This window comes from Scyliorhinus torazame, chromosome 3 (assembly GCF_047496885.1).
Source record: "Scyliorhinus torazame isolate Kashiwa2021f chromosome 3, sScyTor2.1, whole genome shotgun sequence".
NCBI lineage: Eukaryota > Metazoa > Chordata > Chondrichthyes > Carcharhiniformes > Scyliorhinidae > Scyliorhinus > Scyliorhinus torazame.
The window spans coordinates 28,340,498-28,355,424 of NC_092709.1; the positions used below are offsets into that span (position 1 = coordinate 28,340,498).

At 47.7% G+C, this 14,927-nt stretch overlaps 1 protein-coding gene across 4 annotated transcripts in view; it reads left to right on the top strand.

The window, feature by feature from the left end:
- Positions 1-14,927, top strand: part of adamtsl7 (ADAMTS-like 7) — a 621,654-nt gene that overhangs the window by 47,322 nt on the left and 559,405 nt on the right. For 2 of the 4 annotated variants that reach the window (XM_072495481.1, XM_072495479.1), the window contains exons 2-3: positions 2,044-2,130; positions 4,063-4,135. In XM_072495481.1, the coding sequence (XP_072351582.1) occupies positions 2,102-2,130; positions 4,063-4,135 (102 nt within the window). In that variant the 5' untranslated portion in view covers positions 2,044-2,101. Of the gene's footprint in view, positions 1-1,830; positions 1,978-2,043; positions 2,131-4,062; positions 4,136-14,927 lie in introns of all 4 variants that reach the window. The other 2 variants (XM_072495480.1, XM_072495482.1) reach the window with 2 other exon arrangements.

The window sequence follows — 14,927 nt, forward strand, 5'->3', positions numbered from 1 at the left end:
TTTTTTTTAAAAAACCTCCCAGGCTTTAGTTAAAAGTGAAAGTCTAAATACAACACGTCATTGGGTTTTCCACAGATCCCTAAAGTTGTCATTTCCTCAATGAACTCAAGGAAATTAAAAAAAAGTCAACTTTACTTCAAAAATTGCAAATATAGTTTTTTGCTAGCTGCCAGGACACACAAACACTGTGAACCTTTAAGTGTAATCCCAGCTGGATATGAGTAAGCAAAGGCCCGGTGCAACATATTTGAACACTCAGAACATGAAATTTAAATACAACAAGCAAAAAAAAACTGTTTTAACCCAGTCTTGTATGACCTTGGATGCATATTGAGGGGGACTGAATCCTAATGCCTTAGTTCTCCAGTTTCTCAGGCAGTCGATTCTGAAGATTGTGCGGGCGTGAGTAACCTTTTGCTCCTGGGATGTTTTGCTTTTGTAAAATTGGTGGGGGCAGACAGTAGGGGAATGACATGAAAGTTTGCCGAATGCACCAAATTAGGGGGGAATAAATACTGTGGAAGACTGCGAAAGGTTGAAGGATAACGTTTACAATGGGAAAGGATATAGGTCAATGTAGAGAAGCTTAATCAGCCCGGCGGGGAAGTGATAGGATCACATTGCCCCGATTTACAACGTATCTGATTTTACTTTCCACAGACATCAATGGGCAGGCTGTAAAACTAGACTAATTCCATCCTCCAGCTCACTCCTCTTACCATTTATGTTTTTGTTTGATGCAGCTGTGTAATTCCCACTGAAAAGAATTTATGGATGCTGCTTAACCGAAGCTTGTGGTGGAGAATTGCACATCTCCTCCTTTTACTTTTACTTGATATTTAAGCACTTTCTGTCATGCAGATAACTGAATAATTCACGGGCCCACTCTGGAGGAGGAAGGATGTTCCACTGCACTGAACAGGCTTTATTTATTTATTTTTTTTGACCAGGAATTTCCTTGGAGCCACATTCACTCTGCTGTCAGAACTTTGCCAGATGTGCTGTGAAATCCCACTTGCACACGCAAATGGTATTTCTGTTACACGTACAGCAGAAGCTCCAAGGAAATTCCTGGACAGATGCGATCTATATCCCTCTTGCCTTTGTGTGAGATGATCATCCTGTCATGTTGATACCCCTTTCCAGAGATTCTTACTCTGTCGACCACCTTCTGCACTTTGCCTACAACCAATCGAATTCAACCTGCGAATAAATATTGGTTGCGCGACCAGGCTTGTTAATGTAACTTTGACATGCATGTAGCCATTATCCTGTTGTCTGAACAGTTGCTCCCGATAAATATAATTCGATCTCTAGGCACAAAGTCCCTAAAGTTTTAATCTAGTTCCAGTTGGCAACCTATATTGGTTTTATGAACTGTTTTTAGAAGATTTGTTGCATAGTGGGAGGTACAAGCAATGGTACAGTCTGACTTTGAGACTTCGAAACAGATTCAGTAAGTAAGTCCAAAAACAACAGTGAATGATATAATTGCTGATCAGTGTGATTGTTTTTACTAGTCTTGGAATCCTTGGAGTAAGAAGAGATGATGCAGCTGCCAGGATATGGACAACTGGTCACTTATCACTGGGTGACTATTAAATAAGACCTTAAGTGCATTACTTAAAATTGCATCAGTATTTTTACTTAGGGTATTCGGAACTGTGGATTTGCTACTTCATAGCACGTGGGTTGAGTGATAAAAAAGATGACTTAAATAAAGACTTAACGTGTGTGATCGAAACAGGAAGGGGAAATAGTTTTTAATGTCAGTTATCTTGTTGGTTCATCAGAATTAACTGCTGTGAATTTCCACGATTGTTGTTTCAGTCTCCTGTTAGGAGATGGATGTAACGCCCAGAGAATTGCTGTGAAGAAGTATTTCTCCGTTGGGGTCTGCTGATCTGTCAATGTTGCAGCAGGTGATCAGGACAACCCTGGTGGAAATTCAGAGCCAACCTTTAATGGCTTTTACAGGTATGCTTTCCTTTATTCCCCGTGCGCTCACAAATAGACATGTAGTATGTTTTAATTGTCTTACAGGGTTTGCGATAGGCTGCTGGGAAGGTGACGGTGTACAGGCAGGGACGCCAACCGGACAATGTTACACACACCGCAATGGTTGATCAGGTGAGTGGTTACGTTCGTTAGTGTGATCCTAAATTGCCGTTGGGTCCACCTCCTGTTTTCTTTTTTGTTCTGACCTTGGCAGGAGATTCTCTGAAGCCCGAGAGGAATAGAAGCCCGAGAGGAATAGTTTTTGTGGCCGGTTACAGCCATTTATGTATTTTCTTCACTTTCCACCTTAATCACCCAGGAGAGCCCTGCAGAAAGCAAAGGAGTATGTGTCAAAGTGCTTCTTTTATCTATAATTTCTATCTTCACAACAGGCACTCACATAGCCACAGGAACCATGGAAACTGTCTTGGCAAACTCCAAAAATGACTCATTAATTCAAATCCAATATTCCACACCCACCACCTCTTCCCCACCCAGTTCTACCAAACCCCACATTACTGCCACAATACAGGATATATACAATAAATATTGCTAAAGTAGACCAACTCCAAAAATTTCCACTAAACCCTAAGACTGCAATCTCGCGATTGCTAAACCATGAAATTCCTGTGTGTCTTACTCTTTGAAAAGGTGAAAAATAAATAAGAATTAAAAATTAAATATATAGGTGAAGGAACATATAATAGTAAAGGTTGATTTTTTTATAGGCTTCACAGAAAAACAGAGACACATGTTGAATGTAATCCGCAAAACATCTGTTAAGATCCCTGAATAACATGCAGTAAATTTGACTTATTCAGCACTCCGAATTCTCCACCGTAGCGAGATGTAGATGCCCGGTTGCTGAGGAGATTCGAGTCAGAGTTTGACAGATCATTGGATACTAGAGGAGTAATTAATATGGGGATGGTGTGAAACGTAGAGCTGAGGTAAAAGATCAGTCACGGGGCTGAATAATACGTGCCGCATGGCACGTGAACCGTGGGCCTGGAAATGGCCAGCATTCAGGCTTCCGAACCCGTTAACCAAAGATGCCAAATAAATCATCAAGAGGGTCAATGAAGAGTGATTGGTGGATTCCGGCTGCAGACTGAGAGTATCCCACCCAATCGGAGAGGTAGGGCGGCATATCTGGCATCGGCTGTGACTGGGATCGAGGTGACCTGGATCTGGCCTCTTTTGCAACACAATGTAGAAATGGACCGCCTTGCTTGTGGTCCCAGGTTCTTAGATCATGAATTTAAGTCAGTATACATTTACTGCTTCCATGAAGCAATTCCAGCGACCAAACAACACTGAAGAGCCAAGATTTAACTCGGCCCTCAGAGAACCCACCTTTGCAGCCTGCTCGATGGGAAGACGGGAAATACAGCTGACGTAAATCCCACTCTGAAAGCATTTTATTCCATTCTGCACATATTATAGCAGTCAATTGTCTTTTTAATGAGCACAATAGCCTATTAACTTCAATTTGCATAGGCCGTGTGGGTTCCATAGCTGCCCGCTAGACCCCCATGACGACGCCAGAAATACGATCAGTTATCTTTGCGCCCGATAATACGTTGACACGTGTATATTTTGCTCCCTTGTTCGGAGCATATTATTCAGGTCTTGATTTTACTGAATGGTGACAGAATAGGCTCAGGGGGCCAAATGGCCTTCTTATGCTCCTGTTGCTCACGTTCTTAATCTCTCCAGTCTTCCCTTCTAGCTCCATCTTTTAGCACCAACAATAAGGTTTGGTGGCTTTTCACTGCACCACCTCCATCTTTCCATAGTCTCCTGGTGGGTAACATTGGAACAGGGGCTGGTTTAGCACAGGGCTAAATCGCTGGCTTTGAAAGCAAACCAAGGCATGCCAGCAGCATGGTTCAATTCCCGTGCCAGCCTCCTCGAACAGGCGCCAGAATGTGGCGACTAGGGACTTTTCACAGTAACTTCATTTGAAGCCTACTTGTGACAATAAGCGATTTTCATTTTCATTTCATTTTCGAACAGCAGGGCGACACAATTACTAACTTACAATTATTATTTCTTTTGAAGGTTGGTTCTAACTGGTACCGTTTTCAGCTTACAGATGGAAGCTGGGTTGGTTACTGTAAATGCAGGCGGATCGGTGAGTTTCTCCAAAGTGCTTTATTTGTGATAGATCGTAGAGTAACAACAATGTTTATACAGCATCCTACTTACAATGGACCATTTGAAGATACTTAAGACACTAAACAAGGAAGGTGGTGGACACAGAGCTGAAAGCTAAGGGGGGGGCGGGTGGCGGCAGTTATTGGAAGCACAGTCGCGAAGCTACATTCTGAGCAAGATTTGAAGGTGGGAGGTTGTAGGACTTGAAATTTGGGGAGAAAAGTCCAGAGTGCCAGAGTGTGATAGCTGAAGACTATGATAACACTTTGGAGAGCAGTATAGGCCTATCAGATTAACTAGGACAAAGTTGGAGGAACAATGCAGTGCTCGCATGGAGCAAGAGCCACCTTTTAAAAATACGGAGTTGCTCATTCAAGGCTGAGATGAGGAGAATATTTTTCTCTGAGGGTTGGGAGTCATTGATACTCTCTTCCTTAAAAGGAAGTATAGTTTTAAGGCTGAGCTAGACAGATTCTAGTTTAACATGGGGGTGAAAGGCTATCGGGGGCAATATGAGGTTGACATTACAAGCAGCTCAACCATGATCTTGTTGCATAGCGGAGCATGCTTGAGGGATCAAGTGGCCTGTTCTGACTCTTAATTCATATGCCTGTCTGTACATTTGTCACAGGGAGAGTTTAAAGTTGGTGGAATGAAGGATGAGGAGTTTGAGGTCTGTGAGGACAGGATGGGTGATTGAATGTGATTCAATGTGGGAGCGAACACAGGGATGAGTAGGAGTTTGAGTAAAATAAAGGTCGGGAGGCTAACAACGAAAATGTTGGGCTGCATGGGGCGGCACGGTGGCACAGTGGTTAGCATTGCTGCCTCACAGCTCCAGGGACTCAGATTCAATTCCGACCTCAGGGACTGTCTGTGTGGAGTTTGCACTTTCTCCCGATGTCTGTGTGGGTTTCCTTCGGGAGCTCCTCCCACAATCCAAAGATGTGCTGTTTAGGCAGTTTGGCCATGAAACATTGCCCCTCAGTGTCCAAAAGGTTTGGTGGGGTTCCAGGGATAGGGTGGAGGTGTGGACTTAAGTACAGCGCTCTTTCGGCACTGTAAATTCGATAATTCTGTGATATTCTCTTCATTGTGGTAGATGCTGGCCGCATATTTTGTGACTCTGTTGAGTAAATCAGGCCCAACCATTAATTTCTATTTCTTCTCAGCGAAATGTTCAAGATGGAACGAGTCCAGTGATATTGACTGATTTCTTTGAACAGATTACAAACATCTGCACAGCCCATAAACTATGGTTAGGTGGATTCCCAACCTGCTGGCGAATTTTGTTAGCTGGGTGTCGTGCCGGCCATGTGTAATCCATGCTCGGTAGTCGTTGAAGGAGTTGATTAGGTTTGCCTGACTATGTAGAAACCTAAATCTAAGAAAATCTATTGCTGTTTCAAAGGTGATTAAATGAATAAATGAACAGGGATCTAGGGTGTGCATGATTTAAACTCATGGCGCATCTCCAACAGTAGTTGAATGGTACAGTCTCGCGAGCTGAGGCAGATGGAGGTGGCTATATTTGGAGAATAGTCTAGTTCATAGTTATTTATAAAGGAAGATTTAATCTGTTGTTCATTAATTCAGCCCCATCACCAAATGCTCTCAGGTTTGGAAGCTATTACATATTAAACTCGGAGAAAGAGGGAGAAGGGAAGGGGAAATGGGAGGATGGTGGAAGAGAAAGAGGAAAGGGAGGAACGGTTTGTCGAAAAAGGGGAGGTGGGGGAAAGAGGGGAGGAAATCCGCAAGGGTGGGACGAAAAGGAGGGAAGAATTGAGGAGGAAGGGGAAGGAGAGGAGGTGAAAAGATGGATAAGGAGGGGGTCCATTAAAAAGGGGAAGGAGGGTATCTCGGGGGAAAGTGGTTACAGAGAAAGGTGAGAGGGAGAGAGGTGCAGGTGAGGGTTATGAGTGGGGGAAGGGGGGGGATAGGACAATAGGCGGAGGGAGACTAATTCTGGCTGGACATATTTGTGTGTATGTGCATTCAGAAATTCATCCCAAACTCCAAACAAATGTTTCATTGAAGATTTTACAGCCTTAAAGCAGCAAGTATACCATTTAAATGTACTGGTGCACTCTGTAAAAAGGTTGTCAACATGAGAGAAAATTAAACTGACATTGTGGAGGGATTAAGCAGCTGTGGTAGTCACCACTGATGTATTATACTGTATATATATGGGGTTTACGGTAAGGCCCCTGTACTACAGGTATGGGGGTAGATCCCTGCCTGCTGGCTCTGCCCAGTAGGCGGAGTATAAATATAAGTGCTCTCCGAACAGCAGCCATCTCGTCTCTTCGTAATTGATAGTGCATCGGCAGCCATAAACCTTAGGCAACTGTTGTGAAATCTCTTCGCAAGCCAGGAACAGGATAGTGATTGGGACCAGGTGGTAGAGGAGGCAGGAGGTGTTTGGAGGAAATGAAGGCTTAAATGGGTGGGATTAAGTCTTGATGGTGATAACCCCAAGCAAAGTATGAAAACATGCTGAAGTAGATAAAAGAAAAATTCCATGGCTATCCTCCGAGGTATAACCTCAAACCTCAGGAGATGATAATCATAGGGTCAGAAATGGGAGAGGCCTAACATGGGGCAAAGAAAAACAGGCCACAGGACATCAAGCTGGAGACCCATGGGTCAAAATATTTACTTTGCATATTAAAGCTTTGTACTTCTTTTTGATAAGAATGTTTCTTTCCTGTGGTCATATATATAATGATATGTATAATACCAGTATAGTAAAGGGTTAATATCTGAATCTATGTGTAAATCAAACACTAGAGGGTGTCGCTAATTCACTGCATATAAGACAGCATCTCAAGGAATTCTGGGAGAAGCTGAAGAGAACATGAAGAGAACAGAGTGAAACTTGAATAGAGAAATATAGCACGAGGTCAAGTCATTGTGTAGTTTAATAGTTAAATAGAATGGACTTCCGGTTGAGGCTATGCCGAGGTAGGTCGCACGTTCGGCAGTTCCCGCCAGGAACGGACTTTTGGGCTCTTCAGAGGGGCCCCATCGGCAATTGTTCGACGGCTCCCAGTGTGGGAAGGTGACAGCAAGGTTCCCCGGCACTATATGGATTGGACCAGGATTGGAGCGGTGAAAAAAGTGATTCTGGTGCAGCGGAAAGTGCGAGGGAGGAAAGGCAAGATGGCGGCGGGTGGAGACCAAGCAGCATGGGCGCAGTGGTCGCAGGAGCAGCAGGAGTTCCTTAAACGCTGCTTTGCGGAGCTGAAGACAGAAATGCTGGCGCCAATGAAGGCGGCGATTGAGAAGCTTGTGGAGACCCAGAAGGCCCAAGGGGCGGCGATCCGGGAGATGCGGCAAAAAGCCTCGGAGAACGAGGACGAGATCTTGGGCCTGGCGGTGAAGGTGGAGGCACACGAGGCGCTGCACAAGAGGTGGCAGGAAAAATCTGAGGACCTGGAGAATAGGTCGAGGAGGAAGAATCTTCGGATTCTGGGTCTCCCTGAAGGAGTGGAGGGGCCCGATGCCGGGGCATATATGAGCACGATGCTCAATTCGCTGATGGGCGCGGGAGCTTCCTCGAGGCCCCCGGAGCTGGATGGGGCTCATCGGGTCCTGGCAAGGAGACCCAAAGCCAACGAGCCGCCAAGGGTAGTAGTGGTGAGGTTCCACCGCTTTATGGACAGAAAGTGTGTCCTGAGATGGGCCAAAAAAGAACGGAGCAGCAGGTGGGAGAACACGGAGATCCGAATCTACCAGGACTGGAGTGCGGAGGTGGCTAAGAAGAGGGCTGGTTTTAACCGGGCTAAGGCGGTTCTCCATCGGAAGGGGGTGAAATGTGGGATGCTGCAGCCAGCGCGATTGTGGGTCACGTTCCAAGATCGGCACCACTATTTTGAAACGCCTGATGAGTCATGGAACTTCATCCAGTCTGAAAAGTTGGACTCAAACTGAGGGTTTGTCATGGGGGGATGTTTACTGTGTTTACTGCGTTTGGGGAATGTTCTTTTTGTTTTGGTGCTGGGTGGGGATTGGTGAATGGATTTGATGTGGGGGCTGTGGGAGAGTGTGGGCCCCGCGGAGGAAGAGGGGGGATGGAGGCCCAGGGATGGGGAGTTGGGGTAAGGCCGCAAAAAGGAGCTGCGCCAGAGGGGGCGGGGCCAGCTCAGACGGAAAGCGCGGGCTTTTTCCCGCGTTAGGGAAGGATGGGGGAGGGGCTGGGGTGGAGCGGCAGTGCTGGAGAGGAGCGCACACTGACTGCCAAGGGGTGAGGGGATTTTCACACTGGGGGGTCGATTGAATGGTGGGAGAGGGCGGGGTCAGCAGGAGTCAGCTGACTTACGGGAGTGTCATGGGGGGAGCAAAATGGCTAGATGAGGATCTAGCGGGGGGGAGTGGGGGGAGGGAACTGGGTTGCTGCTGCATTGGCCAAAGGGGAGCTGGAAGTAGGAGAGGTAGTCGGGGCGGGGGTCCGCTGCCTGGGGGACTGGAGGGTGCGGGAGGTGCAGGCACGTGGCTGGCCTAGAAAAGGAGATGGCTAGTCCGGATGATAACTTGGAATGTGAGAGGCCTGAACGGGCCGGTCAAGAGGGCCCGGGTGTTAGCGCTCTTTAAGGGACTGAAGGCAGACATGGTTATGCTCCAGGAGACACATCTGAAGGTGGCAGATCAGGTTAGGCTGAGAAAGGGATGGATAGGGCAGGTCTTTCATTCAGGGCTGGATGCGAAGAACAGAGGGGTTGTAATACTGATGGGGAAGCGGGTGTCATTCGAGACACTGAATATTGTAGCGGATAATGGAGGTCGATATGTGATGGTGAGTGGTAGGTTGCAGGGGGTGCGGGTGGTACTGGTGAACGTATATGCCCCGAATTGGGATGATGAGGGGCTGTTTAGCACAGGGCTAAATCGCTGGCTTTGAAAGTAGACCAAGGCAGGCCAGCAGCACGGTTCAATTCCCGTAACAGCCTCCCCGAACAGGCGCCGGAATGTGGCGACTAGGGGCTTTTCACAGTAACTTCATTTGAAGCCTACTTGTGACAATAAGCGATTTTCATTTCATTTCATTTTCATGCTGGATTTATGAAATGCATGCTGGGTCGGATTCTGGATCTGGAGGTAGGAAGCTTGATAATGCTTCAACACGGTGCTGGACCCAGCACTGGACCGTTCTAGGTCCAGGACGGTAAGAGGCCGGCTGCGGCCAAGGTGCTCAGGGGGTTTATGGACCAGATGGGGGGAGTGGATCCATGGAGGTTTGCCAGGCCGCAGGCCAGGGAATTTTCCTTTTTTTCCCACGTCCATAGAGCCTACTCCCGGATAGATTTTTTCATCTTGAGTAGTGCGCTAATCCTGAAAGTGGACGAAACGGAATATTCGGCCATAGCCATCTCGGACCACGCCCCTCATTGGGTGGAGCTGGAGTTGGGGGAGGAGAGGGACCAGCGCCCACTGTGGTGCCTCGATGTGGGACTGTTGGCGGATGAGGGGGTGTGCGGGCGGGTGCGGGGGTGTATTGAAAGATACTTGGAGGCCAACGACAACGGGGAGGTGCAGGTGGGGGTTGTCTGGGAGGCGTTGAAGGCGGTGGTCAGGGGAGAGCTAATCTCCATTAGGGCCCACAGGGAGAAGAGAGGGAGGAGGGAGAGTGAGAGGTTGGTGGGGGAGATTCTAAGGGTAGAAATAAGGTATGCAGAGGCCGCCCGAGGAGGGGCTAATTAGGGAGCGACGGAACCTCCAGACGGAATTCGACCTGATGACCACGGGGAAAGCAGAGGCACAGTGGAGGAAAGCGCAAGGGGTGGCGTCTGAGTATGGGGAGTAGGCGAGTCGGATGCTGGCACATCAGCTTCGTAAGAGGGAGGCAGCGAGGGAGATTGGTGGAGTTAGGGATAAAGGGGGGAATACGGTACGGAGTGCGGTGAGAATAAACAAGGTATTTAGGGACTTCTATGGGGATCTGTACAGGTCTGAGCCCCCAGTGGGGGAGGAGGGGATGCGACGATTCCTAGATCAGCTGAGGTTCCCGAGAGAGGAGGAGCAGGTGGCTGGTTTGGGGGCGCCGATTGGGCTGGAGGAGCTGGTTAAAAGATTGGGAAACATGCAGGCAGTGAAGGCCCTGGGGCCGGATGGGTTCCCGGTTGAATTTTACAGGAAATACGTGGACCTGCTGGGCCTGTTGCTAGTGAGGACTTTTAATAAGGCGAGGGAGGAGGGGATCTTGCCCCTGACAATGTCCAGGGCATTGATTTCTTTGATTTTGAAGCGGGACAAGGATCCATTGCAATGTGGGTCGTATAGACCGATCACGCTCCTCAATGTTGACGTTAAGTTACTGGCGAAGGTGCTGGCTACGGGAATTGAGGACTGTGTCCCGGGGGTGATCCATGATGACCAGACGGGATTAGTGCAGGGTAGGCAGCTAAATACTAATGTGCGGAGGTTCCTCAATGTGATTATGATGCCCTCGTTGGAGGGGGAAGAGGAGGTAGTGGCAGCTATGGACGCGGAAAAGGCCTTTGATCGGGTGGAGTGGGAGTATCTTTGGGAAGTGTTGCGGAGGTTTGGGTTCGGGGAGGGGTTCATCAGTTGGGTCAGGCTGCTATATGGAGCCCCTGTGGCAAGTGTGGCTACAAACCGGCGGGGGTCGGAGTACTTTCGGCTGTACCGGGGGACGAGGCAGGGTTGTCCCTTATCCCCCTTGTTGTTTGCACTGGCAATTGAGCCGCTGGCCATGGCCCTGAGGGAGTCCAGGAAATGGAAGCGATTGGTTCGGGGGGAGAGGAACACCGGGTGTCGTTGTATGCCGGTGACCTGTTGTTGTATGTTGCGGATCCAGAGGAGGGGATGGCGGAGGTCATGCGGATCCTTAAAGAGTTTGTGGACTTTTTGGGGTATAAACTCAACGTAGGGAAGAGTGAGCTCTTTGTGGTGCATTCAGGGGACCAGGGAAGGGGGCTAGATGATCTACCGCTGAAGAGGGCGGAAAGGAGCTTTCGGTACCTGGGGATCCAAGTAGCTAGGAGTTGGGGGGCCCTGCACAAGCTCAATTTGACACGGTTGGTGGAGCAGATGGAGGAGGATTTTAAAAGATGGGATATGCTGCCACTCTCACTAGCGGGTAGGGTGCAGTCGATTAAAATGACGGTCCTTCCGAGGTTTCTCTTTGTGTTCCAGTGCCTTCCCATTTTGATCCCCAAGGCCTTTTTCAAACGGGTAAGCAGGAGCATCATGGGATTTGTGTGGGCGAATAAGACCCCGAGGGTGAAGAGGGTGTTTCTGGAGCGTAGCAGGGACAGGGGGGGTTGCTGGCGCTGCTGAACCTATGTGGCTATTATTGGGCAGCCAATGTGGCGATGATCCGTAAGTGGGTAATGGAGGGAGAGGGGGCGGCATGGAAGAGGCTAGAGATGGCGGCCTGTGTGGGCACGAGCCTGAGGGCGCTGGTGACGGCACCGCTGCCGCTCTCGCCGACAAGGTACACCACGAGTCCGGTGGTGGCGGCGACGCTACAGATCTGGGGGCAGTGGAGGCGACACAGGGGCGAGGTGGGAGCCTTGGTTTGGTCCCCGATTTGGGAGAATCATCAGTTCGTCCCGGTAAGGATGGATGGGGGTTTTTCGGAGCTGGCATCGGGCAGGGATTAGAAGAATGGGGGACCTGTTTATCGATGGGTCATTTGCGAGCCTAGGGGCGCTGGAGGAGAAGTTTGGGCTACCCCCGGGAAACGCTTTCAGGTACATGCAAGTGAGGGCGTTTGTGAGGTGGCAGGTGAGGGAATTCCCGCTGCTTCCAGCACGTAGGATTCAGGACAGGGTGATTACGGGTGTATGGATTGGAGAAGGCAAGGTTTCGGCGATTTACCAGGACTGCTGGAAGAGGAGGAGGCCTCGGTGGAGGAGTTAAAGGGCAAGTGGGAGGAGGAGCTTGGGGAGGAGATAGATGAGGGTCTGTGGGCTGATGTCCTGAGTAGGGTTAATTCTTCCTCCTCTTGCGCCAGGCTCAGCCTAATACAGTTTAAAGTTACTCACAGAGCGCATATGACAGGGGCGAGGTTGAGTAGGTTCTTTGGGGTGGAGGACAGATGTGGGAGGTACTCGGGGAGCCCAGAAAATCACGTCAATATGTTCTGGTCGTGCCCGGTGCTGGATGGGTTTTGCGAGGACTATGTCCAAGGTGGTGAACGCCCGGGTCAAGCCGAGCTGGGGATTAACAGTATTTGGCGTATCGGACGAGCCGGGAGTGCTGGAGTCGAAAGAGGCCGGTATTCTGGCCTTTGCGTCCCTGGTAGCCCGGCGGATGATTTTGTTACTGTGGAAAGATGCGAAACCCCCTATTGTGGAAGCTTGGATCAATGACATGGCAGGGTTCATCAAGCTGGAGAGGATAAAGTTTGCCTTGCGAGGGTCTGTGCAAGGGCTTTTCAGGCGGTGGTAACCGCTCCTAGATTATCTAGCGGAGTGTTAGGAGGAGGTCAGCAGCAGCAGCAGCCAAGGGGCGGGGGGGGGGAAGGGAGGGGAGGTTTCTTTTGGGGTGGCGTTTGGGTTAAGGTGGGAGGTCGCCCTATTTGTGTTTTTTACTGTTATATGGGGGGTTATTGTATATGGGGGAAATCCAATGTATAATTTCTGCTTGTTGTGTTCTTGTTTCTTTTTTCTTGTTGGGGGGAGGGGGTTGTTGAAAATTTGTTGAAAAATTTGAATAAATATATTTTCAAAAAAAAGAATAGTTAAATAGAATATTGAGTACTGTACTACAGATTCAGTATCATTAGTTTATTATCTGTAACTCAGTAGAGTGTGCAAACTTCATTTTAGTTTAGTAGTTTAAAATAAATTAGTTTGGATTCAATCTTCTTATTTGTATATTATTTGTCAACACTGCATATCTGTCTACCTTGGAGAAAAAGGCAAGGAATATAATGATACACTTTCTACATAAATTCCTCGATCCACACTCACAACTATTACGACACTCTGGGCTAGTGTGCAATCAGTTCCACCCCCTCGTGACCCTGAGTCGCAACACAATTGAAATTAACTATTCATTTAAAAAATAAATCCACAAGTCTTTGGTCTTTGGCTACCCAATAACTATAGTCACCAGGTTAGACACAAACAATTTTTATTAGTAGCAATAGCTATAATTAAATAGGAAGTAAATGCAACTGGTTAACTTATTTAATCCCTAACTAACCCTCCCCCCGCTTCTTTAATGCATCCCACCCGCTACAGACACACGCACACACAAGACAGACAAACACAGAGGGGTGTAAAAAAGAATAATATGAAAAGTAAAATGATAAAAGTTTTTGTTTCCGATGGACATCTTTCAGTTAGATCCATTTTTTAGTCTAGGCCTTCAGTTGGAGGTTTTTGTTTTCAGTTTGTAATGGGTTTTCTCTGTAGTTTCATCAGGATTACAAATCCCCTCTGCAGTCTCAGAAATAGCAGGCAGGAAACCTTTTATGGAGAAAGTGAGAGAGAGAGAGAGCAATTCACAGTTTCTCCTCTCAGTATCTAGGACCTGCTGAAAATCCCCACGTGGCTGAACCCAATCACTATCTGTTGTCAGGCAGGACATTGTCCTTAGCCAATCCATTGGCTACCAGCCAACCAATCGAACCGAATCCCTCCGATTTCTCAGGTGCCAGAAAGTCTGAGTTCATTTGTTCAAAATCTACATTTTTATAGCACAGTGTACTATTTTGCAAATTTTGATTTCCTCACTGCCTCTGCTCGACTTAAAGGAACATGTCCATTTAATATCCATAGATCAAAATGATAATGACAAAGTAAAAGAATGGGAAATAAGGGAATCTACAGGAAGGGCCCTTACACAAATTAAATGATACATGGGTAATTTTGCCCCTCACCATATGCTCAGATTAGGTGGTGTTTTCTGAGCACGTGCAGTGTACCCAAATTCCCAGGATGCAGCAGTCTCATTCGGTCAGCTGCTGAAGGAATATTTTTCTTTAGTTTCAGGCAAAATTCTGCTCAGTTATTACTCAGTATTTTTTTTAGCAAAAGCTTATGGGACAAAATTCCAAATCTCGAATGAGAAAGCTTATGTTAAATGGTTTTAATATTGAGAGGCAATTGGCAAGTGACAAACCAGGCATCTGGCAGGTCCTGCCCGCAAATCATGACCTGTGACTTCTGATGCCAGCCTTGCCCCCACCCTCAGAGCTTCTAACCCACTCCATCCTGGCTGAACCCGTAGTGGGGTCTTATACGAGCTGAATCCTTTCCAAATAAATAGTATCACCTCTGTTCAGTGGCTTATTTGCAAAGTACCCGCCTCTTTCTTTACTTTCGTGATTTGCAAGAGGTTTAAATTTATTTCCAACTTGTCTTTCCTGCAGGGGGCAGATTGATTTTTTTATGCAGGATCATTTATGTTGTCATGGGGATAGCCGAACATTAAGAGTAATTCCATGAGAGATCTGCCAGTGAAATATTAAAGGTTTTGCATTTGCTTCACACATCTGTCCAAAGATGTGCAGGTTAGGTGGATTGGCTATTCTAAAATTGGCCCTTAGTGTCCAAAGGTTGGGTGGGGAAATGGGGATAAGGCGGAGGATTGGGCCTGTAGGGTGCTCTTCTGAATGGTCGGTGCAGACTTGATGGGCCGAATGGCCTCCTTCTGCACTGTCGGGATTCTGTAATACTATGATCTGTAGTTACTTCCTTCAGTGCTTTGACCATCGTGCTTTCCCTGTCACACTTCATTGGTGATAATCCTATTGCTACAAACCAACTAGGGAGGGCGATTTTGAGCCCGTT